Below are 27,665 nucleotides of genomic sequence, written 5' to 3'. Positions count from 1 at the left end.
CACTCCAACTTCAAATGATCCCCAAAGGACACCTGACTGAATTGTGATTCCCTCCTAGTATTAGTATATAACTGCTCATGTCTGTCAGCAGAGGGTTTTTTTAAAAAAAAAAAGGGCAGCTGGGCATTTGAGGGAGCCTGACACTGTAACACTGTCCCTCAGTGGTTGCTATTAGATGCCATATATAAGTGATGCTGACATGGTAACACAAGAAGTGGCTCTTTTTCTACTAGCGTTTAGAAAAAAGGAGAAATTCCCAGTGCTGAAAACCAGGCAGAGCACTTATCTGCCCTGGCAGGTCACAAAATACTTGTAAGATAATAGTTACATAAAGCTTTTAAAGTGGCAAGTATTTGTTACTCTTTGTATTTCTGTTTAGGGGTGCTATATGCCTTCTCATCTCCTTGGGATCATTAGAATTGTCTTGCTTATTTTGTTTTTAACACACCACAGTGCATGCCGCTTGGGATACAAGTGGCTTCTTACGCACACCACAACCACCACCACATCACAGAGGAACTGGACCCTGCTCTGAATTGGTTTAGTACCTTCTATTAGAATAGAAAAATGGAAACTAATAACCAAAACTGGGAACCCGTATGAGTTATAATCATGTCATTATAGAAGATTTTTACACAAATGTAGAGCATCAGTTTTATTTTTTAAATGGAAAGAAACATAGTTCCTGAGATTGGTCATCAAGTAATTCTTATTTAGGAGTATAACTAAAAAGTCAAAAGGAAAAAAAGTCTGCCTTTAAAATAAGCTGTGACCAGGCAATGGCAGGGTACAGCTTGAGCAAAGAAGGAACGTGGATACTCCTGAAGGCACAGGTTAACCTAGCCCAACCACCAAAACCCACCCAGCAGAATTTAAGACACAAACACGCTGCCTTGTTGGAGATCACCTCTTCCATAGGTCTTTAGAGCTTGTCCCATTGCTCCAGGTACTGCAGTAAACTGAGCATTCTGGTGCACATGGAGAATTACAAGACAGCACGGCGGAAAAAGCACAAAAGCTATTTAGTATGGTATCTGGTACGTTGGTCTGCCAACTCCAATGGAAGCGGCAGCCAGTCTCTCACCCAGCTGTGTTAGAGATTAGCCATGTGTAATATTGCTGCACTTGAACTGTGGAGTGCTGTATGCTTGGCGAGAAGAGGAAGAAAGAAGGAGATGGAACAGGGTGGGGAAACACCTAGGTAGGAATCACTGCAGGACTCATTTTGAGGACTTAATCATACAGCCTGTTTTCCCAGGCAAATACAAGCATTTATAGCCCACCATATGCACCTGGCCAGTGTGCTGCTAAGACCCTCACGTTTCCCTGTTGCATACAGTCCAAAACATTCAGCACGCACATCAGTTAAGTATCTGCACAGTGCTTGAACTGCAGCAAGGCTTTGCAAGCATTGAGAGCACTTGATAATTACCAACTTTACACAGAATTATAGATCAAACTCTGCCTTCCCTTGAGAACAAATTAGATATGACATCTATATCCAGGATACACAAGAAACTATCACAGCCCAAGACCGTAGCACACACAGTGGGACTGGAAACGTCAGGCCAGCAGATATAATGCCTCCAAAGGATACTCGGAGCAGCTCCTGCGAGCGGGCACCTTCTTTCAGCTCCTGGGCTGACAGCCACTTTCTTGACATGCATGTCAGTCATCGTCCTCTAGAGGAATGTTACTGAGACAGCCTAGCTCCCAAACAGCATGACTGCTGCCTCCATGCCTACAGCCAGGAACACAAAGAAAAGCAAAAGTCTTCAGAATACCCAGAACTATGGTGTAATCACAAATTTTACTTTAGAAAAGGAAACAGTGATGAATTTACTTCACTGCAAGATCAGCTTCTACCTACAGGGGTATCTTTTCAGCTTCAGAGACAAGGACTTGCAAAACCAAGGAGACAGAAGAAGGAGGGCTGGGGAATGGTGTTACACCAAGGGCACAGCAGCATGCAGAAACTATCCTTTTCGAGGCCTAAAGCAGGTGAATGTTGTTGACTGACACATACAGGCCAGCTAAAGAAAGAGACAACCTCTGAGGAGTTTCCACGAAGCCTACAGAACCTCCCCTGGTCCAAGCACCACCTTGGCTTTGCTCATTCCCCGTCACTGCAGCCCCTTCCTTGCTGGCTGAGAGCTGGAAACTCTTGCCCTCTTCAAGAGGCTCTCCAGCTGCCAAGAACTAACACTGGAGCCACAGCCAGTGCCGTAAGGGAGCAGAGATCACAAGCAAACAGTGAGAAACTGCAAAGCTGCATGAAGCTGTGCTCCAGCACCACTGCCTATGGCACAATGAAAGAGAGCCTCAGGCCAGGCTGGGTAGGAAGCCAGGGTGTAACCAGCAAGGATGGGTTTACGCAGTCTCCTGATGCAGTTCCAGCTACATTTCAGAGCAGCTTCAGAAACAGAAGTCAGTTCCCTGGCTTTCAGTTGGGTATGGTTTTCCTGTGGCAGCGGCAAGCGGTTCAAGAACAAAACAGTTATTAAAGAACACAGAATGGGTAAAACCCTCATCTGTCAATGACAGAGCCCTGCACTTCAGTTAATGAATGGCTCTAGAAGGAAACCTCTCTGTGATCAAACACCAGAAGACAAACATTATACACATACCTACTCAGCAACTGAATATTGCCCTTCAGATGTCTGTTGTAATGCTTATCCAGAGCATCTGGAGGGTCAAAGCACTGGTCATCAGCCTGTCATGAATCCCCGTGCTGTTACAGTATTTAGTACTAATCCCTGGTCCTTCACTGCTAAGTAAAGGAAGAAAAATAAACAAGCAAACCAAGCAAAGGCCAGGACCACTTGATATAAATAGAAATAAGAAGGCAAAAGGACTAGCTTAGAAATGTTATCAAAACCTTAAAAAAAAAAAAACAAAAAACAACTTTTCAGCCTTGTTTAGCTTTGTGTGCAAAGCAGCATCACAACTCCTGCACAAAGTGAAGAGTGATTGTATTTCACACACATTGTAATACTGCAGGCAGGATGTAAAACCAAGTGTGTAATGTCACACAGCTATCAAATACACAGAAAGGAGAATGATGGAGGGGCAGGGCAGAAAGCAGAACCCCTCACAGCAATCCAGCAGAAGTAGGTGCCCTCCCTTACTTCCTCACTGTACATGCACATTTCCATGACACTACACAATGATGACAAAATTTTACATTTTAACCCACCAAATTTGAACATTCAAAACAAATGCAGCTGCTCATGGAGGGAACAAAAATAAATAAATAAATGCTCTTTAGAAGAGGCAGATTTATAACTGAATCTGTCTGCAGAGCCATGCAGATTGAAAAAAAAAAAACTAGGTCAAATCTTTTGCTAGTCAACCTCACTGCTATTCCTCCCTGGCCCTCCTCCCCTTTAGCTTTCAGTAGTTATTAAAGAAATCAATTAAGGAGAATGCAACAGACCTGTCATGCCCGTCTCAAATTACTTCTACCTGATACATATCAGGGGGGTCATCTATGGAACTACAGATGGAAGGAGGAAAAATTAAATCATTATAGTCTTTCTAATTCACAAATCCTAATCCTAGAGCGTATGTACTCAATGCTACTAGGGTCCATTAGCAGCCAAACAACGATGCATGTTAAAAGATAAAAGGGGAGGGAGGGGGACAAGAGACAAAGATAGGCTACAAAAAGGCAAAAATAGAGAAACTGCTATGCTTGCAGCAGAAACACTATAGCATCTGCTGCTTTTAATGACATCTTGCTAGTGTATTTTCTACAGCTTCATGAGTGAACAGTTTTAGAAACCTCATAAATGTCTCCATTTTGACACTAGATTTCCAAAGAGTAACTGTAATACTAGTTTTTATATATACTAGTCACCCTGTGTATGTTTTAAATAACAATCTTTTAGGAAAAAAGGACTCGCATACTGCAATTCATATATTCACTGTCACAAAGGCATTAAGTGTTTTTTTAAATCTTCATAAAATGTAGGGACCAAGTCAGTCCAATTTCAGCTTACTCATTTTTATTCATTTCTCTCCTTCTGTTGCACAGACAGAAGGCACTCGGTTTCATCATTTTAAAAAAAAAAAAAAAAACAAACAAAAACCGGAGATATGCAATTCTGTATCAGCCAAATACTAAAGCAAATCACTCTCCAACTCCATTTCCACCACGCGCAATATGCTGCCTGACAAGTTACTGCAAGAAGGCAAAGAAATAAGCTTCTTGACTTACTGCAGGGATGGCCAACCTAACTGGTTTGACAGGCCACATAACGCAACCTTCATATGGTTGAGCACCACAGAATGTTATGCTGACAGCTGAAGGCTGGGGGAATGCAGGAATGCTGGCGTGCCCCGCAGCTCGGGTGGGGGAATGAGTCCCAGTTCTTAATGGCAAGCACCTCCTCTAGCGATGTGGTGACAGTGGCCTCTGACGTGCTCACGCTGCTGCCTCCCCTTCCAGGAGGCCTGGGATACCCTGCTCACAAGCAGTCGAGGGACTTCAGTGGTGGGAAGGAAGTGCTAGGGGCAGGGGGGAACGTGCTGCTGTTAAGCAGGACTGTCTCATTCGTTTGCTTTGATGGAAAATAAAAGCCGTTGTGCAATGTGACACTTGCAGATCTGGCTGGCAAAATACACAACCAACCTCAAGCCATTTTAGTCCGAATTAATGGAAATCGTCATAATTTGTCTTTCCGCACTGGTGCTCAGCAGAGTTTCTATTATGCTACTAAAACCTTTTTCTCTCACCAGTAAACCCAGGACTATCACAGACCACCCAGAAAAGCCATTTGGAGGACAGTATGTAGCTGAGCAGCAGACTACACAGAATGCATCCTAAATTCAGGACAGCGCAGAGGGAGCCTTTGTCTGATGTTTCTTTACCCTTCCTGCCTTTGGCTAAATTCCTTTGAAGCCAAGGCTATGCTATACACATAACTCATCTAAATCAGCCCCATCTGGCCTTTGTTTCTGAGCTGGATCTTATCTATAGCAGTCATGTTGAACTTTCACAGTCTTGGATAATTTTTCACCCTTAACTCAGCAAGCCAGAAACATTACTGCCTCAGTACCTTAGCTAAACAGCTACGGAAACCCTGAGGAAAAAGGTTTGGGGGTTTCTCTTTGGTTGGTTGGGGTTTTTTGTTTAATTTGTTTTTTCTGACAGTGACACATTAAGAGGGGGGAGGAATCTTGGACTTGAACCCAGGAAGACACTTGGAATCTGGACCAGATGAGATGCAAAATGGAATCTAACAAGCTCTGAGTAATGTCTACTGGATCAGAAGGTAAGTAAAGAAACAGCAGTGCTGGGATTACTGAGGTGGCTATGAGGAGCTGGACAAAGCACAGTAGGGAAAACAAGCATTTGTGAGAAAACTGCTGAGAGAAAAATATTCTGGAACCAGTACACAGTCAGGTAGCAGCATCCTGCATGCTTTGACTCACTCCAAGTAAAGCCAATACTCAGTTTTGAAGTCTGTACCTCAATCCTCCTTCTTGAGCAGTGCTCATGCATGATGGTCTAATACAGATCTTTTGCTTCTATAAAATTCAAAGCTTCATTTTATATTAATCCTTTTAACACAGGTCAGATAGAATGCCTATAATTACCTAAATGATACTTCCTTTATTTACCTTTCATTTTTTAAACACTGCCCCAGAATGAGAAACACAGTCTGAGATTCAAAAGGGTTTTTTTCCCCCATCCTGTTCAATACATAAATTGTACAATAATTGGATCAGCTTCATTTGCAGAAGTACGATTTCTTGTTCCACAATTCAATCAGAAACTGCCCTTGTTCTTTAAAGATGTCTAGCAGAACAGAATTGTCAACTAGGTTTGCTTTCTATATGAAACAAAGTTTATTTTTACTTTTAAACTACCAGCTGAAATTACAGTGTACTCAAAAATCAAGATGGAAATTACTTATCCTTCATTTATTTAAAAAGCTACCCACACCAATGTTTTATACAATTCAACAACAGCTCTCAAGAACATTCAAACTGTATTGAGTAAAGAAAGCAAAATTTTTCAACTGTTTAAATTTCTTCTGTTAGATCATTAAAGCATCTTATGACTGATGTTCTAATTAGAAACTTAACAGAAGATCTCCCTTATGAAATAGGTGTTTCCCAATAAGGAAAGAAGTTTGTGGATTTCTTTCCTAAGCCTCAGTTATTGGGAAAACATACTACCAGCCTTCCAGAGAACAGCTCTTGTCCTTTACTGGGTTCTCGCCATAACGAACATCTGCTAAGTCTATAAATTAATTGCTGAAAACATCTTGTGCTTCTAGATGATCCAGGCAATCATAACTGTTCTGGGTTACTAGAGAACATTACCATTTTTCTCTCTCACACAGGCACACATCCACACACACATGCCCCCCTTACAGTATAGCATAGAGCAAGAACAATTATTTGGCGTTATTTTTAATGTCATAAAATAAACCTTTAGTGCTAATCAAGTCATCAGAGCAACACACTGTAAGTTTGCCTAGATTTAAGCAGTACTTTTTGTACCGTGATAGCGTAAGAATATGAAGGATGCCTCACCCAGCTGTTTGAAAATGCTCTCTATCTTGAAATCAAGAATTCTTCTATCAGTCTTCTTGGTTTGACAACAGCAGAGTTTGGGAGGCAGTTGCAATGGGCTCTTTCCAGTTCAAAGAAAAGGCCAGAGTCCACTTTCAAGAACTCTTTCCATGTAACAGTATTTCTCTTATTTCCCCACAAAAGGCCCATCAGACTCAAATTTCACCTACTTACTCCATCTTCAAGATCTCCCATTATTCCTGGCTATATTGACATACTATGGTATGTCACCTCATCTCACGCCCACCTGCGATTCCTCTGTCCTTCGAGCGCTCAGTTCAGTAATCAGAAACTGTGTCGTTTTAATACTACTTGTAACTTCTACAGATGGAAATCACCTATCCTAATCGAAGTTTTACACAAATTTCCTTTATTTCCGAATGGAATGGAATGGAATAGAATGGAATAGAATCGTTTAGGTTGGAAAAGACCTTTAAGATCATCCAGTCCAACCATTAACCTAACATTACCAAGTCCACCACTAAACCAATTAGGGCTAGAGTAGCATTTTCATGTTTCCTGGCTTGGTGGCTGGATTATTTTTAATGAAAGTAAAAACCAGGAATCATTAAGATTGGAAAGGATCTCTAAGATCATCAGTGCAACCATCAACCCAACACCACCATGCCCACTAAACCATGCCCCCAAGTGCCATGCCTACCCATTTTTTGAATGTTTCCAGGGATGGTGACTCCACCACCTCTCTGGGCAGCCTGTTCCAATGCTTGGCTACCCTTTCCGTGAAGAAATTCTTCCTAATATCCAATGTAAACCTCCTCTGATCCGGGTCAACTGCTTGGAAGGCAGCTATGCTTATCACTATACCAGGTATTCCTGGTCTCACTGACCATCCAGGGCTCTGGTGAATGAGGACAACCCACTCTCTCACCAAGACCTGCCAGAAGTAAACGTACCTACATTTTCCAACCAAACTTGGAAGGTTATTATTGACTTAATTTGGAAAGAGTAGCAAGGGTGCTGTAACTCCCAAGTGGCAGATTTCTGGATGCCATCAGCAGAGGTAAACAGATACAGTCCGTAATAATTTTGGGTCACATTAGCCAGCTGGCATCTCTTTTCTTTCTTATTTGTAATCTGTGTTCATTGAAGATGCTGCAAGAAGGTGGGGATAGTGCTTGGGCATGCTACACCCTTCCATGTGGGAGGGGACTGCAATGATAAAAACACTATGGCTTTCTACTGCCTACTTAAAAAAAAAAAACCAAAACCAAAACAAAACAAAAAGGTAAAATTTTAATTCTTCTTAAGAATTTTTAGATCTGTCCCATGCACAACTTGAGGCAGACAAACCACACATACATCAATCTCTTCCTTTCCTAGGATACAAGCGTTCTTATATACCTCTGAATTTAGAAGCATACCTGAAGGAAGCAGTTGCAAATGCACGTTGTTTCTTGCGAGAACAAACAAATGGGCATGCCTGGTTACACTGCATTCCTCCCAGGTGCACGCACATATGTCATGGTCATGTTTTCCCCCTCACACTATATCCTTAGTCTCACTCCCCTCTCCCATGCTCCAGAAAACACCTGTGTGCTCCTTCCAATTCTACTTCTCTGCCCTATTCCCACCTCTGGCCCTCAGCCTCTCCATTAACAATTTTTACCTAGCGAGTACAGGAAGAATTATGGGGAGAAATTAATTCCCTAAACTTTAAGTTCCAAGTAAGCAACAGACGCATGAAGATACTGAAGATCAGCAGATTGTCACACCACAAGCCATGTGGTTGCCGCACTGTATCTCCACAAAAATTATTTGCATTACTCACATATATGAGGGGGTTGACTTGTCATGATCTGTCATTTGAGTTGCAAATATTTACTGATGGCACAGAAGCATTCCAACTTTTGTTTTTATTACTTATTATTTTAACACCATTAGTTAAGAGGCTTTGAAACACCAAAATCACTCAGCCTGTTCTGCAGTGGGACCAAAAGAACTTACATTTTATCACTATTTCATTTATACATAAATAATCCAGCTGCAGGATCAAGATCTAAACCTAAAACTATGAGCTAAGAGCTGAAGTACAGTGCAGTAGCATACTATTGTCATAAATAAAGCCTAAGATTAAACCAAGTCCTTCATTAAAACTACAATTACAGGACAAATACTAATTTTTTATACCCTGTCCTAAATAGCATTCAGGTGTCCAAAAGCAGTATTAAAATACAGTTTTTTTTAAAATTTATTTCTTTTTAGCCAAATAAAGAGGACATGTCCCTTTGATATAAAGCACTGCCACACCCAGCAGCCCTCCCCTACTCATGGATCTTCATGCCCAGTGTTATACTGTGCTTCCGTAGAAAAGCATCAGAATTTCCTTGTGCTAGTTTTTCAGCTTTATAGAGTCTTATTACACACAGCCAGCTACACAGCCATCATATTACTACTCAGACCTTTCTCAACTGTTCATATGCATTAATTCCCCTTTACAGACCTGCATCTCAAAACACCCTTTTGGAACAGGCAAATATTGTATTATCATCATCATTATTATGTTTTCAATACAATTTTAGAGGTGAGGAATGAGGAAGGAAAAAAGCTAAGCCTGTGTATGACTCTTCTGGGCATACTGTAAATGGATGGCAAAGGAAGGTGATACCATTAAAATTAAGACAGTCTAACAGTTTGCATTTTCCTACCATGAAGAGTATTTCTTTTGTTTCTTTTAAGTAATATGCTGGAAATTTTCCAGGCAAGACAATATTTAAGAAGGCGTTGAGAAGTAAAAAAAGGAAACTCTCCAGTGGCCACTAGAGCTTATAGCTACAATGCCTTTTTTCAAGATTTGGGTTTCCAAAACAGATTTCTGATAAGTATTCCCACAAGTTCTGCATGTTTTGTAGTTAAATTTCATCTTGTTCCAGGTCTCCCCTCGTCAAAGCAGGAATGAGACTGATTAATGCTGTTTCTTTAGAAGTGGATGCTTCGTACAGTTCATGGCAATTGTCAGTTACTGGGACCTTATACTTAGTCTTATTTAAGAGAGGAGAGAAAAATATCCCAGAAAACTCAAGTGTGAAGATGAAATTTTCCATCTTTCTTCTTCCCCTCTATCCTCATATATCCCAGCCACATTTTGAAGTTATTCCAGAAAAGAAGCAACTGCACCTGTAAGACTGTAAACTGTCCAAGGGGAAGGGCATTTAGGAGTTCAGCAGAACAGCTCACCTTGCAGTTAGTTCTCATTAAACAATGTGAATACATAATACATTTTAGCAGCAAGAAGCAGTTACTGTTCTTATGCTCATATTATAAAAAAAGGATCCCAGGCCCTAAGACTACATAATAGAGCACTCAAAATCATCAGCAGAGAACACGAGCACACTAATTTTCAGTCCCCTGCTTTACTGTAACACTCAAAAGTTAGACCTCCTGAGGCCAGGAGCCTTCTTGCTCTTTCAATGTCAACAGCAAGACCAGACCAGGATACTTCCAATCACTGTCCCACAGGGTGGAATTGTGGAGCCTCTGGAAGATGCAGAGCCCACTCCTGCGATTAAGCTTTCTGGTTGACAACTGCTCTTCTGTGGGCAAAGCTGAGGGAGGACATTTGCCAAGCCTTCACTTGAAGAGAGTTTGGTCAAAGGGGAACTGTAAGAAAATACAGGGTGGATCCTGTGTGCTCCATTTTCCCATTCATTATGCAAGTGTACTCATTCAGAGACCTCTCTCTGTCATTCAGTATAAATAAATACCTGCAGCGCTACCAGGCAAGGCAAAAAGAGCTCCCCCTGTTGTGAAGGAGAGCAGAAGACTCACTGAGGCTGTCTCAGAGGTCATGGTTATAACCTATTTAATATCCACGTGTACACCCCTCCCCCCCCCAAGCTGTACTCTCTAAATCACAAAATCACCACATGTGGAACAAACATCATCGTCATTAAGGATGACACTTTTTCTGTTTGTGTGTACTCAACAGAGCTCTTAATGGACGCTTACGTTGTAACTCTAGCCATGACTATAGCTTACATAGCACACCTGGGTTCGCATTAAGCTCCTTGCCACATGGCCTGACAGCAACACAGTTGCGGCACAGTACCTGTACACCAGGTACAGTACACCAGGATGCTCTTTCCAGGCCACCCTACACTTGTTGACAGGAGCTACAACCACTGCACAGATGTATCCGACCTTCTTCTCCACCACAAAGTAGCTTTGTGCAAGAGCAGAACCGGGAAAGGACACAAGAAAGCTGTCCACAAGGTGCTTACGAACAGCCTGTCACTGAGTTGCCTTTAGTCAGTATTAGAGATGCTCTTGTTCAAAAGGGACTGAGGGGAGGAGAAGCAAGGCTATCACGTGATCCCTCTGACTGACCGATCACCTTACACCATGCAGGAGCAGAGGCCCATGTCTTACTCTGTCAAAAAAGTGTAAGTCCTTCTATTTGACATCCAATGCTAACTAACCTTCTATGTGTGAGATTTTCAGACATAACAATACTCCATGGCTGCACACATACTACCAGTCCTGAAAAAAATGGGGGAGCGGGGAAATGTCGCAATTAGTCAAGGAAAGAAAACTGGAATTTAAAAAAAAAATGTATTTTTTTTAATATATTTATAGATATAGACTTGATTTCTACCTAGGTGTACAGATTGAATGGCTTCTTTCTGCTTCTTAATTACTAAACCAGTAATCAGATGGCTACACATGACCATACATAATGACATACAATTTCTGGTCTTTCACACAAGTTTTATGCTGATACAACACCAGAACTCAGCAGAAGCTAATTTCTAATTTATATTGGCAGAAGATCAGAATCAGGACCTTTGTGAGTAAATAAATCATATTGAAGAGTAATATAGATCCTCAACTGGTGTAAATCACTCTGATTACCCTCAAACAAACTGTCATATACACCACCAGCAGACCTTATCAGTATGCAAACAATCAAATAAGACTGTGTGGTAAAGCTCTCTTTATGCGTGCATGTAATAAAGTTTCACAAAATTAATGCACTCTTCACATTAAAATTCATATCGGAAAACAAATGCTAATATTCCAAGAGAGACTGCTAGTCTGATGTATGGACTCCAGGATGTTTCATAGCAAACTGCAGGAAGTCATTGGGCAGGGAGCATGAAAAACCCTGACCACTGTGATCTTCTTTTTTCATGTATAACTTAGGATTTACTGGCCCATGTGTAGCAGGCAGGCCTAAAGCTTTGAAAGAGATTTGCAGGAGCCCCAGGTGGAGTTAATACAAGTCTGATAGAAAACACCAGATGCAAGTGGTAACACCTGGATTCCAAAAACCATTTTTATATAGGAAGATGAACTAACCTAGCTTTTTATTTGGAATCTCTACATGGAACTATATCAACGAGAAGAAAAGTTAAGATGCTGGAGACTACTGCCTTGGCTCTTCATTCCAACAAGCCCTCCCCAAGACATAGGGCCACCACCATAAACAAACAAAAATAAAATCAAACAGCAATCCATAATAGCACCTTCCTATTCTGCTCAAGGTCTTAAGTCAGCCACAGTTACTCAAGGGAAGCAGAAGCCCTTTGGAGATTGCACACAAAGCACTGGATATGGAGGACTGAAATCAAGGTTACCTTCTCCTTGCTCTGTGAATCACTTTACGGACCACATAGCTGGCAACATCCTTGCTTTGACAGCTACCTCCTTCTCTGTATATGGTTTTTCATCGTGCTGTGCTCTCATCTGACAGCTGGGAGAGGATGGCAGATTATTTAGCAGATAATGTCATTTTCTTAGTCAGTGCACTTGGGTGATTTCCAGACCATTTTTCAGGGAATATTTCCTGGTATGAATACAGAACTTTGTAGAAAGAAAATATGAAAGAAGCTATGATTTTTCCTAATAAATGCTTTGAGGGTTTTGCAATTAAGATGACCAACGTATTCTTCTTCCACCAAACTGAGAAAGATCCTTGATAAAATTAGGATCAGCTTGAAACTTTTCCCCAACCCAAACCCATCTTCCTACACACCACTGCACTCAGCAGGCCTTCCTCTATGGCTGCTTTTACAATTAAATGCCATTTTAAAAGCTAAGTTAGGAGTCTGTAATGCTCTTACCACTGGTCTTCAATAAAGGTGCAATGGAAGAGCAGTTCATCTGAGTAATAGAGTCGCTACACACTATAACAGCACTGAAGAGGGACAAAAGACTTTGCTTCCTCTCTTATTTCAGCTGCTGCCTCTTCCATACACAAGAGCTGCACAGTGATGGACAAACCTCAAGACAGAAACTTCAGATCTGCCTTTGCTGCCAGCAGCTTTGCAGAAGAACATGCATGGATAGACAGCTTTTGTTCAAAGGCAGCGGGGAATCAACAAGAGGAAATAAAAAGAAAAAATAAGATGGGAGCAGATGCACGACAAGAAAACATTTATGGGGCACACAGAAGAAGAGACAAAGATCAGAAAGATGCATAGCAAGAAGTACTGGAATAATTTAATTTAAATATGAGACATGTAAGGGAAATTTATTTTGGGATGGGGGCACAGCTGTAAGTAAGATGAGAAGTAAGAGAGTTAAAGTGTCAGGAATCATATGTTTTGCCCCAAAACAATGCATTCTTTTTGAATCATTAATAGGCAGCTTCTACAGCAGACGTGAAACAAACATAATCCTAAATTCTACCTGTATATTCATACAGCCCTGGTGGTTCAAAGACATGATGGCTGTCATGTTTTGAGTTATAAACGAAAGCATGCTAATAAAATACAACAAACAAACAAAACCACAAAAGACCCGTATCACCACTAAATCCACCCTCTAGAATAGGGCAAACAATTTAACTTTGTGCATTGTAATGCACTTAAGTGTAAACACAGATGCTTCAAGATAATGTTGTAGTTTTCTATTCTTTAAGTACACCTTACTTGAGTTAGAGATTTGTTACTAGTATTTAAAGCCCTAAGCCACTCTGGTGTTATGCCTGAGTTATTCTAATCAGGAAACAAGGCAAAACACAAGTAATGCTATGGTGACGAATACGAAGTGCTACTTTCTCTTTAAACCTTGAAGTCAGCTCTCAATGGAAGAGTAAGCAAGATGAAGTAGTGTTCCTCCATTTCTGCTAGCGCACTTTTCATCTTGACAACTGAAGGTAAATACCAGGCTAGAAGTTTGAGCTCTTGCCGTGATTCTAGCAAACCATCAGCCTGTTTTCAAGAAAAAACACCTGTGCAGAGCTTTTTTTTTTTCCCCTTAAACAAAATAAAATACAAAACAAAACAAACAAAAAAATAGCACAGCAAAACTTTCTGTGCGCCATGCATACAGATAGAAACTGAATGACTCTTAAATTTAGAGCTGGTCAAGAATGTATGCTTCTGGAGGCTGGCAATGCTATAGAGATCTCATTTTTATCTCTGTATCGTTGTCTTGTAACCAGACCCATTTATCAGTGCTGGATGGAAGTCAGGACATCTGTTCCTGACGAAATTTTGACATTTCTAAATTTCCATTTCATTCCAAACTGGAAGAAAACCAAGTATTTTTCACGTTTCCTATAAATGCTCTAGAAAATAACAATTCCAGGTTAGCATACACAAGAGTTCCTCTAATTGGGATATAGGGTGTGTTATTCTGTCAAATACCAAGCTGTTTCATTATCACACCAACAACTGACATTCTGAAATATCTCATTTTCTAGACCAGTCAATATTTTATAGCTGTTCTTAATTTTTTTTTAATTTAATGATTTTTAATAAAATAGAAAAAGACAAGTGTTACATCAGAGTGATATGATGCCATTGTGGTGTATAAATTACTCTGTCACACACACATATATTTTCACAACTTTACGTATATTGCCTATATAAACAATTAGTGAATGGGGAACTAAAGACTGGCTTCTCTCATTTTTTTCCAAAGACTGATTTACTCTTATTATCTTGAACACAAAGAGAGTAAAAGCTTTTCCAGTAAGGCATGTGATCACCGTTCCCTGTCTTCTAAGCACCTCTTTCTGTGAATTTTTTCAAAAACAAAATTATCTTGAAGATATTGCAGTGTGGAAAAGAATCAACTTAAGGGCAACAAAACTAAAATTATCCTCAGAATTGCCTGTTATAATCAAATTTAATGCTCTAGGAGACTCAAAGTATTGATCCTAGAAGGGAACATAATGTGCTTATACCACAGCAACTCAGACTTCATTTTGGGTACCCACAAGGTAATTCCTGTCTTAGGTAGAGGAGGTCCACATCTATTTCTTGATTTACATCCCATCTGCATGCCAGACTACAATACAATCAAAAGACCTATTCTACAGCAAATGGAAAATCCAGATGTCCATTCAATCAAGTGTTATGTGCTCTGCCCTAATTAAGTTTCTCCTGCAGGCTTAGGGTGAACTTCAACCTTATCCTCACCTATTCAGGTTTCCAATACAGTTTACACACTTCATACAGACCTAGGATCCCAGGAGCCCCTTGGAGTCCTGCGTTGTGAAAGCATGCCATTTAGGGAGGTTTGTGGTTTCACAGAATCACTGAGGTTGGAAGAGACCTCTGGAGATCACCAAGTCCAGCTGCCTACTCACAGCACGGTCAACTAGAGCAGGACCGTGCCCAGTTGGTTTCTCAGCATCTTCACAGATGGAGACTCCACAACCTCTCTGGGTAACCCGTCCCAGTGTTTCACCACCATCCCAGTAAAAAGTTTGTTCTCATGTTTAAAGAGAATTTCCTGCGTATCAATTGCTTGTTGCCTCTCGTCCTTTCACTGGACGCCACTAAGAAATGTCTGGTTCTGCCTTCTTCACTCTCCCTATCAGGTATTTGTACACACCGGTAAGATCCCCCTGAGCCTTCTCTTCTCCAGACTGAACTGTCCCAGCTCTCTCAGCCTCTCCTCGTACGTCAGATGCTCCAAATCATTAATCATCTTAGCAGCCCTTCACTGCCCTCACTCCAGTATGTTCATGTCTTGTACAGGGGAGACCAAAACTGGACGCACCACGCCAGACGTAGCCTCACCAGTGCCAAGTATAGGGGCATAATCCCTTCCCTTGACCTGCTGGCAATGCTTTAGCCAATGCTGCTGGCGCATTTCTGGCTCACGTCCAACTTGTTGTCCACCAGCGCTCCCAGGACTCCATTTGCAGTTCAATTTGTCATAATCATGTCAATGCAATCACTGATAAGTTAATTTAGTACAATGGGTGTTGTAATCCTGGTGAGCATTTGGCGCTGGAACTCTTTGTATTTTCAGGCTACTCTCTTATCACATCAGTTCTCTCCCTTCTCTCATACTAGGTGTGTGGGAAAAGTTGAGAGATAAGTATCAACCACCCAATTATTGCTTCAATATATACAAAACACGTTCCTGCTTGTGGTCTAACCACTTGCTTTTCTTTTTCCCAACAGATTCTTTCCAACATGATGCCCCAAAGAGGAATAAATACTGGACCCAATCATCTCATCCAGCAGCATGCTTTGGACAACTGCAATCAGGAAACAGAAGAAAGTTCAAGAAAATCTAATGGACAACTGCAGAAAAGCTTATCAACAGGCGCATTCCCACTCATGACCCACTCATTACCTAAACCTCTGTTTTCAACAGAAGCAACTGGTCTCACCAGTTGCAAAGGGGATTCCGGTCTTGACAACTCGCTGGTCTCATCTGCTACAGCAGTGCCCAGGAAAGCCACAGCCCTGACAGTCAGCTGGTGAGAGGCTGGAGCCCTCTAGCTCCCCAACTGAGCAGGTCTCCTCCTGGTTGAGAAGCGTGTCAGAGGTGCTCACCAGCACCTGAGTTCACCCACTGCCCCCAGCATTTCTCAGCTCACTTTCATTTCATGTAGATTTAATTTTGTCTGCTTTCTCACGCTGTAATGCCCACAGGTTTAGACTAGGGTTCCATGTTTATGCTGCCCACCTACAAAGTTTCAGCTGTTGCCACATCAAAGCTGATTTTTGTATTTCTCAAGGAACATATCTTGTTCCGACTGTCCCCTTCAGGACAGCACACCAGGCAGTTTGTCTCCAGCTGTGTGGACCACTACATTTCTCTCAGCAACAGATACATCACAGTCAACAACAGACACAAGCAAAAGCAAGCACAAGGGATATTACACATGCCATTCTGATCTTTTTTTCACATTACTCACTTTTGTGATCATCAACAGCTTTTGAGTAAGCAGGGTCCCTTTACTTTGCACTGTACAGCACACACTGATTTCCAAATAAGCAATTCCCTGCCACCACATGAAGGCGTGTCTCACTAGCCTAGGCTAGCGTGGTTCATTTGTACTGTTTGTCCAGGTAGACAGCATTGGTGCAAAAGCAGCTTTCATAGTTTAAAGTTCTGTATGACTATGGGATGCCAAATATCGTAGCAAAGTAGAAGCTGAGAGTGGCCTCTGCTTCCTCTCTTGTCCTTAAGGATGAGAGCCCCAGGGACGTGGTAAATGACAGTCCCAGTGAAAGTTCAGGTATCTATACAATGTTGTATAGAACTAAATTCAGTCAGCAACAGAGGCAAAAATGGAGTGAAGAGATCCCAATCCCAAAGTGAGGATTTCTGCATCATTTCTATCAGGCCTTTTTCTCCTTCTGCTTGCAGAACTAAAAAACATTAAGTTTATCTCAGAGGATGGCAAATGGGCAATGAGTAGATGTTATGACACCACATGTAATAAATAAGACCCACTTTTCCTCTGGGTCATCCCACTGCTGTTAAAAACAGAGCAACTAGCTTATTACAAAGGACAGATAAATACTACTGCATGCACGAATACTCAAACAGCCTCAGGAATCTAAGACTTTATGCCAATGAACACCCTCTGGGCTCTAACCTCTGTTTTTTTGCACCAGTATAACTATCTCAGCTAGACTTCTTTTTTTTTTTTTTTTTAAAATATAGTACTATAGGTTATTCCCCCCATCCCTACAGGAGAAACGAAGACAGAGAAGAGACTACTAAAATGAAGCTTTTACTGCACTCACATTGAGAAAAAATGCAAGTGATAACTGCTTTACCCATCCTAGCGTGACCTATGAGTGCAAAGAAGGCTTTTCATCAATTCAGACTAAAGTTTAAAGTGCATCATTTATAATATTAAAATGAGGTTTAGGTTATTGAACCTGAAAGATACTTCATTAATACAAGGTAGTCCGGAGAACGTTAGCATTCTGTTCCTCCTTGTGCAAAAGGTAACTGGGATTAACAGCCAATATACAAATATGTATGTATCTTACGTATTATAAAATACATAACATGTCTAACTGGATGTTATGGTTCTCTATAGCTCGTAGATATTCTTAGTAATTGTAGACAATTATCTTGAGAGTTAAAATTTGATTATGTTACATCAGTAACAGTTACATGAGGCTTCATAACTGCTCAGTAGTATGAAAGCTTACCAATGGCAAAATGCGATTATGAGAGGTATTAACTATATAGGAAAAAAAAAACCCCAACCTCATTCCAGTTTACTCTCTGGTTTTGGTACAGAAGTCACAGCTTTGTGTTACAGGTCCACCGGCATTATGAAAACCATCTCTAAGATTATAACTGGCTATGCTAAATACTCCAGCTCTCCCACCTCCGCCACAATTTGACTACTTCAGAATAACCAGAAAAGTATCATCCTTGTGAGAAACTGATGGATGCCAGATGGTGTAGTTAGTCTTCTGTAAGGACCATGTGCTAAAAAGAATTCCTCACAGAGTATGGAAGATCTCAGCCTATCTGATTGTCAGAAACTTTGCTCACCTTAAGGCAAGACATCAGTGATTCCTCCTCTTTCAAGTGATCAGACCCACACATTTCCCTCCCTTTCCCTTGACCTGGATGCCCATCCCTGTTGCACCCCCAAAATCTATAAGAGCTCAGTGAGTGAAGGGAGTCACCAGTGTGTGAGAGCACAGAGCAATTAAGGTGTTAGATGAACACCTCCAAGGACCTGTTGATACACATCATACACATATCTGACTGTCCATAGGGTGCCAACTACAGTCTTAAGCATACTACTGATTATTATATAAGGTTACATCACTTATAAAAGCTACGTACTTTTATGCTGTAATTTTAACTTCTCAAAACTCCAAGACTACCTTGAGACAGGCACAGAAACCCCAAAGGTTAATTAACTGTCAAACTACTGTAGACATGGGATATTTAACAACTGTTGGCAAAAAACCAAAACAAAACAAAAAAATGGTCAAGTAAGCACTGTTCAGCTCATGTCCCCTTCCTGTCTTATCTCTGTTATCTGTCAACAGGGTAGAGTCAAGGGAACAGATTTCGCCAAATGGTAATTTACTAAATACTTTGTATGGACTAATAAGACACTGGTCTGCCGATGTGTAGAAAGAGGCAGCATACCAGAAGCTCTTCTTTTTCCGAGAAGAAATTCTTAGCAAATGCCTGTTAATCAGCGACAGAGGCAGAAGTAGGAGCAACCAAAAAAGCCACAGGCAATTTGGATCCAACTGTGCATTTACAGGAATCCAGGCAGGAACCGAATGGGAGTTTCTAACAGTAACTGGAACCTGCACTCAGACAAAGCCCCACTAACAGCAGCTCTGCCCCAGTGATAGCCTCCCAGTACCCACTAGTGACCTGTCACTGAAACCTTTCCTTCAGCTGAGCTGTGGTTTGCTGTCATACTTCTGTCACCTGGATGAAATCAGTTTTAATGGCATTCTCTACTGGAGCTCAACACATTTTTCCCATTTAACTCCCAATTTTGAGACTGGCACTAATGTGCATCTATAAATGGTCCTTTATGAAGGACATCTACACAGTATGCATTTTATCCACTCCACCTTCTTTGAAAAGAACACTCTCAGCTTACACCTGAACACACAACTACATTACACAACGGAGATGCACAGCAGCCAACACAGACACAATCAAGGTGGGTGAGCATACACCGCACTGGTCAGAGCTGGTAAGACAGAGCTCCATCCATGCCAAGACAGAAAACAGCTCTCCAGGTAAAAACAATCATTTCGTTGTGAGGTATCAACTTGTGTTACTGGCTGAAGCTCAAACACTGCAACCCTACAAAACAGAAACTGGTTACATGAAGGAAATATAAATGACAGAAAACTAGTAACTAATCAAAAGTAACACAGAGAAATGGATAGTACAATCAGCGAGATATAAATTTATTTTAAAGCTATTTACTGTTGTCCTGGTTTCGGCTGGGATAGAGTTAATTTTCTTCCTAGTAGCAGGCATAGTGCTGTGCTTTGGATTTAGTATGAGAAGAATATTGATAACACACTGATAGTTTAGTTGTTGCTAAGTAGTGCTTACACTAGTCAAGGACTTTTCAGCTTCCCATGCTCTGCCAGGTGCACAAGAAACTGGGAGGGGGCACAGCCAGAACAGTTGATCCAAACTGACCAAAGGGCTATTCCATACCATCTGACGTCATGCTCAGTATATAAACTGGGCGGGGTTGGCCGGGGAGCAGCGATCGCTGCTCGGGGACTGTCTGGGTATCGGTCAGCGGGTGGTGAGCAATTGTATTGTGCATCACTTGCTTTGTATATTATTATTATCATTACTATTTTATTTTATTTCAATTATTAAACTGTTCTTATCTCAACCCAGGAGTGTTTCTCACTCTTACTCCTCCAATTCTCTCCCCCATCCCATCAGGGTAGGGGGAGTGAGCGAGCGGCTGCGTGGTGCTTAGTTGCTGGCTGGGGCTAAACCACGACAAGTGTTGATGCTCTATTGTTACTATTTTAAAAAGAAATTTGTTTAAAATTTAAAAGAAATAGCTTTTTCAGTTATTTTCTTTACATCGCTTGTGTCTTTTCATAGGAAGTTTTCAATTTCAACATCATATTCCATTTCAACTGAATTAAGCATTTATTAAATAGTAATCAAGCAAAAAAAGACCTTACAGGTCATCTTATGAAAAAAAAGAAATTATTAAAAAATATAGAGAAAAAACCTGAGAAAGTTATTGTCATGTGCATCCGCCTACATAGAAGTGAATTATACCTGAACAATCAAATTTCACTTAACACACAGGGAACTAAGCAAGAAATGTACAAATATCACAGCCTACAAACAGGTTTTGATAGAAGTAATGATCATTGCCCCACCCAGCCTCCCCAGATGAGGCTTTGGGCTGCTGGAAATGCAGCAAGTTTGTATACCCTCTTCCAAATTCTGTATCCTGTCTAGCCTCCTTGTTGTTGTAAACAAGCACTGATACTAGATGTCTTAGGGATTGTGAAAATCAAATTTGTATGTATACACCACATACCAGAAACACTTGCAAGGCTTTAATGTATTGTCACCTGAAAGAATTTTTACAGTTAGCAACATATATATACGCACGTGCACGCACACAGTCATTGTATTATGTCACCCTGATCCACTAGGAATTCGACTGTGTCATACTAAATGAGAGTCAGCTGAGGTTACCTTTGAGGCTGAATTATCATTATAAAAGCAAAATGTCATACAAAAGCTGTGAATTTCCATACGCTCAATGTCTAGAGTATCTTGATCTGACTGATAGTAAATGATGAGGCTGGCTCAGCTTAAATCAGCACAGCTGGAGGGCTGTTCCTATATATAATCAAGCTATCCCTGACCATATGAGCCATTCCATCAACTGAGGAATACCAGCTTCACCTTCGAGAACTGCCCCTCAGTCAAGACCAGAGGACAGTGAAGTCATTAGAAGCCTAGTTTGCTGATTTGTGGAACGATCTCATTAGATCTGATCCCAAACTGCTGCTTACAAGGTGAGCAAAATAAAGTATACTGAACTACAATGCAAAGATGAGATATGAGAAACTGGAGTAGATAAGCCAAGCGTAAAGGAAGCAGTAATATCAGGCTACTTGATTCAGAAGATTGCTGGACCACATCAGAAATCTGTTTAGTTAGCACTTCTTTTGGAGGATTCAGCCAACTTCTCCACTGAAAAGTCTTTAAAGCAGAGGTGCGTTACCCTCTTCTTTTGTGTCCAACAAGCACGCCGATTGCTGAGTGAACACTGTTTTTGTATAACCACACGCCCATCGCAGAGAATGTGCTTGGGAAGATAGGAAAGGATGCTGCTTCTAAGCAGTGAGGTCTAGCACAGAGGGGGAAGAACTATGTGATCCCATAAAAGAAAGAAGAAAAATCATATTTGCCCAGAAAAACAGATGTTTCTTTATCTTTTTAGGCAAATCAAAACTACAACACCCTGCTTTTAGTAAGACCAGTTTCATTTCCATTTTAACCTGTCTTGCCCACTCTAGAACTGGAAAGGATCCAGGGAGACAGAGATTGCTATTATTGAGCACTTATGTTATCTCCTTATAGCTGAAGGTGTTGTATAGTACAGAAGGGGATCCTTAATTGCTTACATGCCTTGAAAAAAACAGTAAGACACACAAAATGCATGGATACTATGAAGAAATATGTCCCCACATTACCACTGCATTGCTAAACTCCTGCCATCTTCCAAACTACTAGGTAACACTATCTTTGTGCTTAGTTATTACAGTTTTCTAAAATGTACTTTGTGTTTAAAGAAAGAGATGAATGAGAAGGAAGGGAAAAGAGAAAAGGCTGTTAAGGTGTTTTAGCACCTCATCCATAACTATGATGGCCTCAGCAGATAGATCCACTAAATCTCATGGTTATGAGATTATACCTCAGAGCAAAGCTTATTTCAAGAGCACTCATCATCATCAGATCCAATTGCTGAAGCAATTCAGCATACACTTAATGTTCTAATCTACTTTTTCCTTTCATTCAAGAGTGCTGGTCAGGGATGGCAGAACAAGGAAGTCAACAAAAGGTAGTTTATTTGAAAGGAAAAAAAAAAAATCAGGAGTGTCTAGATTCTTTTCTTGACTTCGTTAGTTGATTCACCAAACCAGTAACAAAAAAAAATCCCAATAGGATTAACTCTGTTAATAGGTGAATACGTATAGAACAAAATTTCTTAGTTCTGTCATTTCAATTGTGCCTGCAAATATGTACACGCAAATATATATGTATATAGAATATAAATGTATATATAAATGAAGTCAACTTTTAACCCTTAGCATGACAAGTTTTATCCCCTAGACATACCAAGAACTTTGTAAGCAAAGACACGTGAAGTCCAAATCACAGCTCCCCCTGAACCATATTTCTTACTACTGTGAAGATCCATGAAGTTAGTCATGCTTCAGAGCAAGGGAAGTAAAACCATACTGCTCCAGCAGCCTAGCAGTCAGCTGCTGTGAAGGAATCTGAAAATAATGCATATGAAATACATAATCAGATTCTTAACACCTCGTGGCTACTTCCCTACCAGGATAAAGAATTACAAAAGCACCTGTATTAGGTATCTTACAAAACAAAAATAGAGAATACACTGATGTTACGAATATCGCAGTACAACCATAGATTTAAAGTATATCTGTTTTTTTTTTTAAATGTATTACAGCATCTATTTTTGTTTTTTCTTTAGCTGCTACCATTGCAAAACCAGAAAACAGTTACACATCTGCAAAAGCTTGTTCCAGGATGTAGCATGTGCAACATCAGTCATCCACAACTTGAGTGTTGAAAGGAAAAAATGTAGCTGTTTTAATACACAGAAGAATGAAAAACTATCAGTTGAACAGACATTCGTCTTTTTCCCCTTCCAGATCTTGTATAGCTTTATCAATTGAAATAATTGCAAGCTCTTAGTTAATGATATGCACGAGGCATTTCTGTGGCTCCCAACAAACAAAGCACAGAAGTCTGACAAAATAAATCACTAACGAGCAATAATAAGGCTTGATCTTTCCCCCATTCAAGTCAAAGACAACCCCCCTGCTTTGACCAGTGGAAGCAGGTCCAGTCACTTTTGCTCGGCCTGCTTTAATAAAATGCTCTACATGAAAAATCACAATTGTACCATGCCGTGTGGATTAATCCCACACAAAACGCCCTAATCCTACTCTCACAGTGGAGTTTTTCCAATTGATTTGAAATTAAAAAGGAAAAAATACATACTTAAGTAATTGTTAATAAAACCTCTTTGGAGGTCTCTCACCTACTATCAAGCTAGCAGAATGCATTTCCAGATCTAAATTTCAAAATTAGCCTAACAAACATAAGAGAATTATGAAAACGTACCGATTTTCTCATCTGTGTAACTGACACTTAAAAAATATAACATACTGCAAAATTAAAAATTACTTTAATTGAAGAAAAATAACCTGTGAGTACAGTGAGTGAATACAGACTACTAAATAATCACTGAGTAGCTTCTGTAACACTAACAACAGCCACACCAGAGCTAGCAGAAACAATGTGATTCTAAGTTTAGGCTGAAATTGTCTCCCTGACTAACTGTTCCTCTATCTAAACACAGCCCTGCTGTGAAACGTATTGCAGTTCAGATGGCAAGGGATGCAACATCACGCACCCACTTTCAGCGCTCGAAAGTACACATTGTACAGACTGCAAAGGAAAAAGAAAAAAGAAACGCTAATGATTTGACATTATCTAAATAGTACTTGGCACTCAAATTGTAATGATATTGCAGTATTTAACTCAGGATAGGTGTTTAAGTCAAGTTTTGATAACCTCAGATTTTCAGGGAGACCACAAGTTTTGCTGTCTTTTCCAGTAAGTCTGTAAAGCAACACATAAGTTAACAATAGCCCACGACAGCTTATTTTTTTCAAAACAAATATGGTCCTCTGAACTGAGCCAAGAAAACAGCCAAGTTTCTCACAAACTAACATCCCAGGTGCCATATTCTAACCAGGGCGAGGGAATGCTTAGGAGATGTGGAGTACTACCTGGCAGATCAGCTATGTTATCATTTTTAAAGCATCTTTACAGCCTTCCTCTGGCACGTGGTAACTACTGGTCTTCCTTTATCTTCCTTGACTACCCCAACAGCATCGCCTAGGGAAACAGCACTGAAAACACGGAGATGTTGGCCTAGGGAATGGTTTTGTTCTCTGCAGATGGAGGGACCACCACCCTTGCCAGGCGGCACAGAAGCGTGCGCAAGCGAGCGACCCACTTCGCTCCAGCCGCCTGCCCGTGACGGGCGGCCTTAAATACCATTTAGCCGTAAGGAAACACTTGCAGAAAATAAGTAGTCATTGCTGACCAATCACCAGGTTGACGTCCTGTCTTTAAATAGACATACGTACGCATTTATATGCTTGCGAAACGTGTGTTTTGAGTTGAGCAATCTCAAAGAACTGTGAGTTTGGTTCAGTGATGAACAGCGTCTGGAGCGTTTCTTCGCCGAGACCCTACATCCTGACAGTACTGGGAGTACATATTCCGGTACGTGGCACGGACCGCTCACGCCGCTACCAGGCAAACTGGCCGAGCCAAACTCTGCTGAGCCGCGCCTCACCCTCAGGCCGGCGCTCGCCCTCCAACTTCCCAAAATCCCACCTGACGCCCGGGCCGCACCCCCCGCCGCGCAGCGCCCGCGCCCCCGGCGGCACTTTAGGCCGCAACGCGCCCCGCGGCCGCGCAGAGCCAGGGCAGCGCGGGCTTCACCGCCGTTTGCTCCCCAGAGAGCGACCCTGCGGGCAAACTCTGCCGCCGGGACAGTTCCGCCCCGCCCCGCCCCCGCAGCCGCTTCTTGCGGGGCTCCCCTGACGGGGGCGGCCAGGACCCCCGCCGCGGGCAGGCCCCGGCGGGCACAGGTGCCGGAGGGCCCGTCTGCCCCCGCCGCCAGCGGCCGCCGCAGGTGGAGGGAGGGCTGCGCCCATTCCCGGGGAGACCTCGCCTCCTAGCGCCCGCGCCGGGCCGCGCTGCGGGCAGCGGCAGAGGAGCGCCGGCTGCCCCCCTCCCGAACCCCTGCACCTTCCTGCGTCGGGCCCGCTACGTGACGGACCGGGAGGGGGAGGGAAAACCGTAAGAGCCCGGCAAGGCCGGGAGAGAAGCGGCGGCGGGAGGAGGAGGCGGGCAGGCACGGCTCCCCGGCTGCCCCTCCGCCAGCCCCGCGGCCCGCCCAGCCCCGCCGAGGCCGGGGCGGCTCAGCGTTACCTTTCGAAGAGCAGCCGGATCATGAAGATGCAGAAGGCCAGGGGGAAGGCGAGGTAGAGGTCCTCCGCCTGCGGGAAGGCGGCTTCCTCCGTGCTCTGCAGGTCCGCCCAGGTGACGTTGTGCGGCAGCCAGAACCGCTCGTTCCAGAACCAGGCGAGGATCCCTGCCATCTTTGCTTTGTCTGCCGCGGCGCCCCCCGCTCCGCTCCGCTCCGCTCCGCCCGCCGGCCTCCCTCGCCGCGGCGAGGCGTGTGCGAGCGGCTGCTGGGGGAGAGGAGGATGGAGGCGTGTGTCAGCCCCGCAGCCGCGGATGATGCCGCCAGAGCAGCTCGGCGCGCTGTGCCGGCTCCCCGCCCCGGCCGCCCGGCGGGGGCAGCGGCCGCCCCGCCTGTCACACGGCCGCGCCGGCCCCCATTGGCTCCCGCCCGCGCCCCGCCGCTCGGCTGCCCCGGGGCCCGCCGTGCTCCTCGGGCGGCCGCGGGGCTGGCCCCGCCGGGCGGCCGGCAGCAGCCCTCCCCAGCCCCTCTTGCCCTTCCAAAAAAAACCCCACCAATCGCTGAACCAGAAATTGCGCTGCCCGAGCGAGCGGGGACCCCGTCCCGGGGGCCCCCACGGCGGCCGGGACGCAGCCTCCGCCTCAGCGCCGGCTCGGCGCCCAGCCGGCCTGGGCCTGGCGGCGAGGCGGCTCCGCGCCTGCCGGCCCTCCCTGCCGCCGCTCAGCCGGGCCGGCCCGCCGCGCCGTACCGTACCGTGCCGTACCGCACCGCCGGGCTCCCGGCGAGCCTGGGAAGGCTGTCGCCGGATTTAAGCAAACAGGCAGATGGCAGCAACAAGAAGCCTCCTTTTCCGAGCCCTGCACGGCCACACGGACCGGTATCGGCAGCCTCAGCCTGGTCCCACGCGAGTAACTCCTGTACATGGCATACTCCAGAGTTTCACCCTCCTGCCTTTAGGTGTTCTGCTAGCTTGCTCTTTTCCCCCCATGGACTCTACTCGCCCTTCCTGAAAAATTAATTGCGCAGCTCCTCGCGTCTGTGCTGACATTGCTGTGCTGAAGAAAATTCTAAGTTAAACCACGACCCTGATGCTGTGGAAAACGCTATACCGATTTAAACAAAACAAACCATTTCTGTATATGCAGAGAATTTCCATCTGGGACATTTTGGAGAAGTTTCAGGGAATGCTTTGGCAGGATGGCTGAGGAGCCAAGCAGGTGAACCTGCCCCTGGCTGTTTGTGTTTTATTGCTGAGCCAACATCCTAAGTGTCTGTAAATATTCTGATGGGGAGAGAGGAAAGAGCTGGTAGCTGAAGGCTGCTCCATGGACACCTAGTCCTTCAAATTGTCCTTATTTAATATTATATATATATTTTTTAATTAATATTATATGTAAAGGGGGATTATTGTCCATACATGAGCTGGCAATGTGCACTTGCAGCCCAGAAAGCCAACCGTATCCTGGGCTGCATCAAAAGAAGCGTGGCCAGCAGGTCGAGGGAGGTGATTCTGCCCCTCTACTCTGCTCTGGTGAGACCCCACCTGGAGCACTGCGTCCAGCTCTGGGGCCCTCAGCACAAGAAGGACATGGACCTGCTGGAGCAGGTCCAGAGGAGGGCCACAAAAATGATCCAAGGGCTGGAGCACCTCTCCTATGAGGCCAGGCTGAGAGAGTTGGGATTGTTCAGCCCGGAGAAGAGAAGGCTGCGAGGAGACCTTATTGCAACCTTTCAGTACTTAAAGGGGGCCTACAGGAAAGATGGGGAGAATCTTTTTAGCAAGGCCTGTTGTGACAGGACAAGGAATAATGGATTTAAACTAAAGAAGAATAGATTTAGAATAGACATTAGAAAGAAGTTTTTTACAATGAGGGTGGTCAAGCACTGGAACAGGTTGCCTAGAGAGGCAGTGGAGGCCCCATCCCTGGCAACATTCAAGGTCAGGTTGGATGGGGCTCTGAGCAACCTGATCTGGTTAAAGCTGTCCCTGCTCACTGCAGGGGGTTTGGGCTAGATGACCTCTAAAGGTCCCTTCCAACCCAACGCATTCTATGATTCTATGATTCTATGATAAGCCAGTCTTAAATGGAGATGT

At 43.1% G+C, this 27,665-nt stretch overlaps 1 protein-coding gene across 3 annotated transcripts in view; it reads right to left on the bottom strand.

The window, feature by feature from the left end:
- CERS6 (ceramide synthase 6) overlaps positions 1–25,745 on the bottom strand; it is a 134,206-nt gene extending 108,461 nt beyond the window's left edge. For all 3 annotated transcript variants that reach the window (XM_075710924.1, XM_075710923.1, XM_075710925.1), the window contains exon 1: positions 25,576–25,745. In XM_075710924.1, the coding sequence (XP_075567039.1) occupies positions 25,576–25,745 (170 nt within the window). The remainder of the gene's footprint in view (positions 1–25,575) is intronic.
- Positions 25,746–27,665: the final 1,920 nt, after the last annotated feature.

This window comes from Pelecanus crispus, chromosome 5, assembly GCF_030463565.1.
Source record: "Pelecanus crispus isolate bPelCri1 chromosome 5, bPelCri1.pri, whole genome shotgun sequence".
NCBI lineage: Eukaryota > Metazoa > Chordata > Aves > Pelecaniformes > Pelecanidae > Pelecanus > Pelecanus crispus.
Note: the sequence above shows the minus strand (reverse complement) of the source record. Positions and strands in the feature narration are given on the sequence as shown.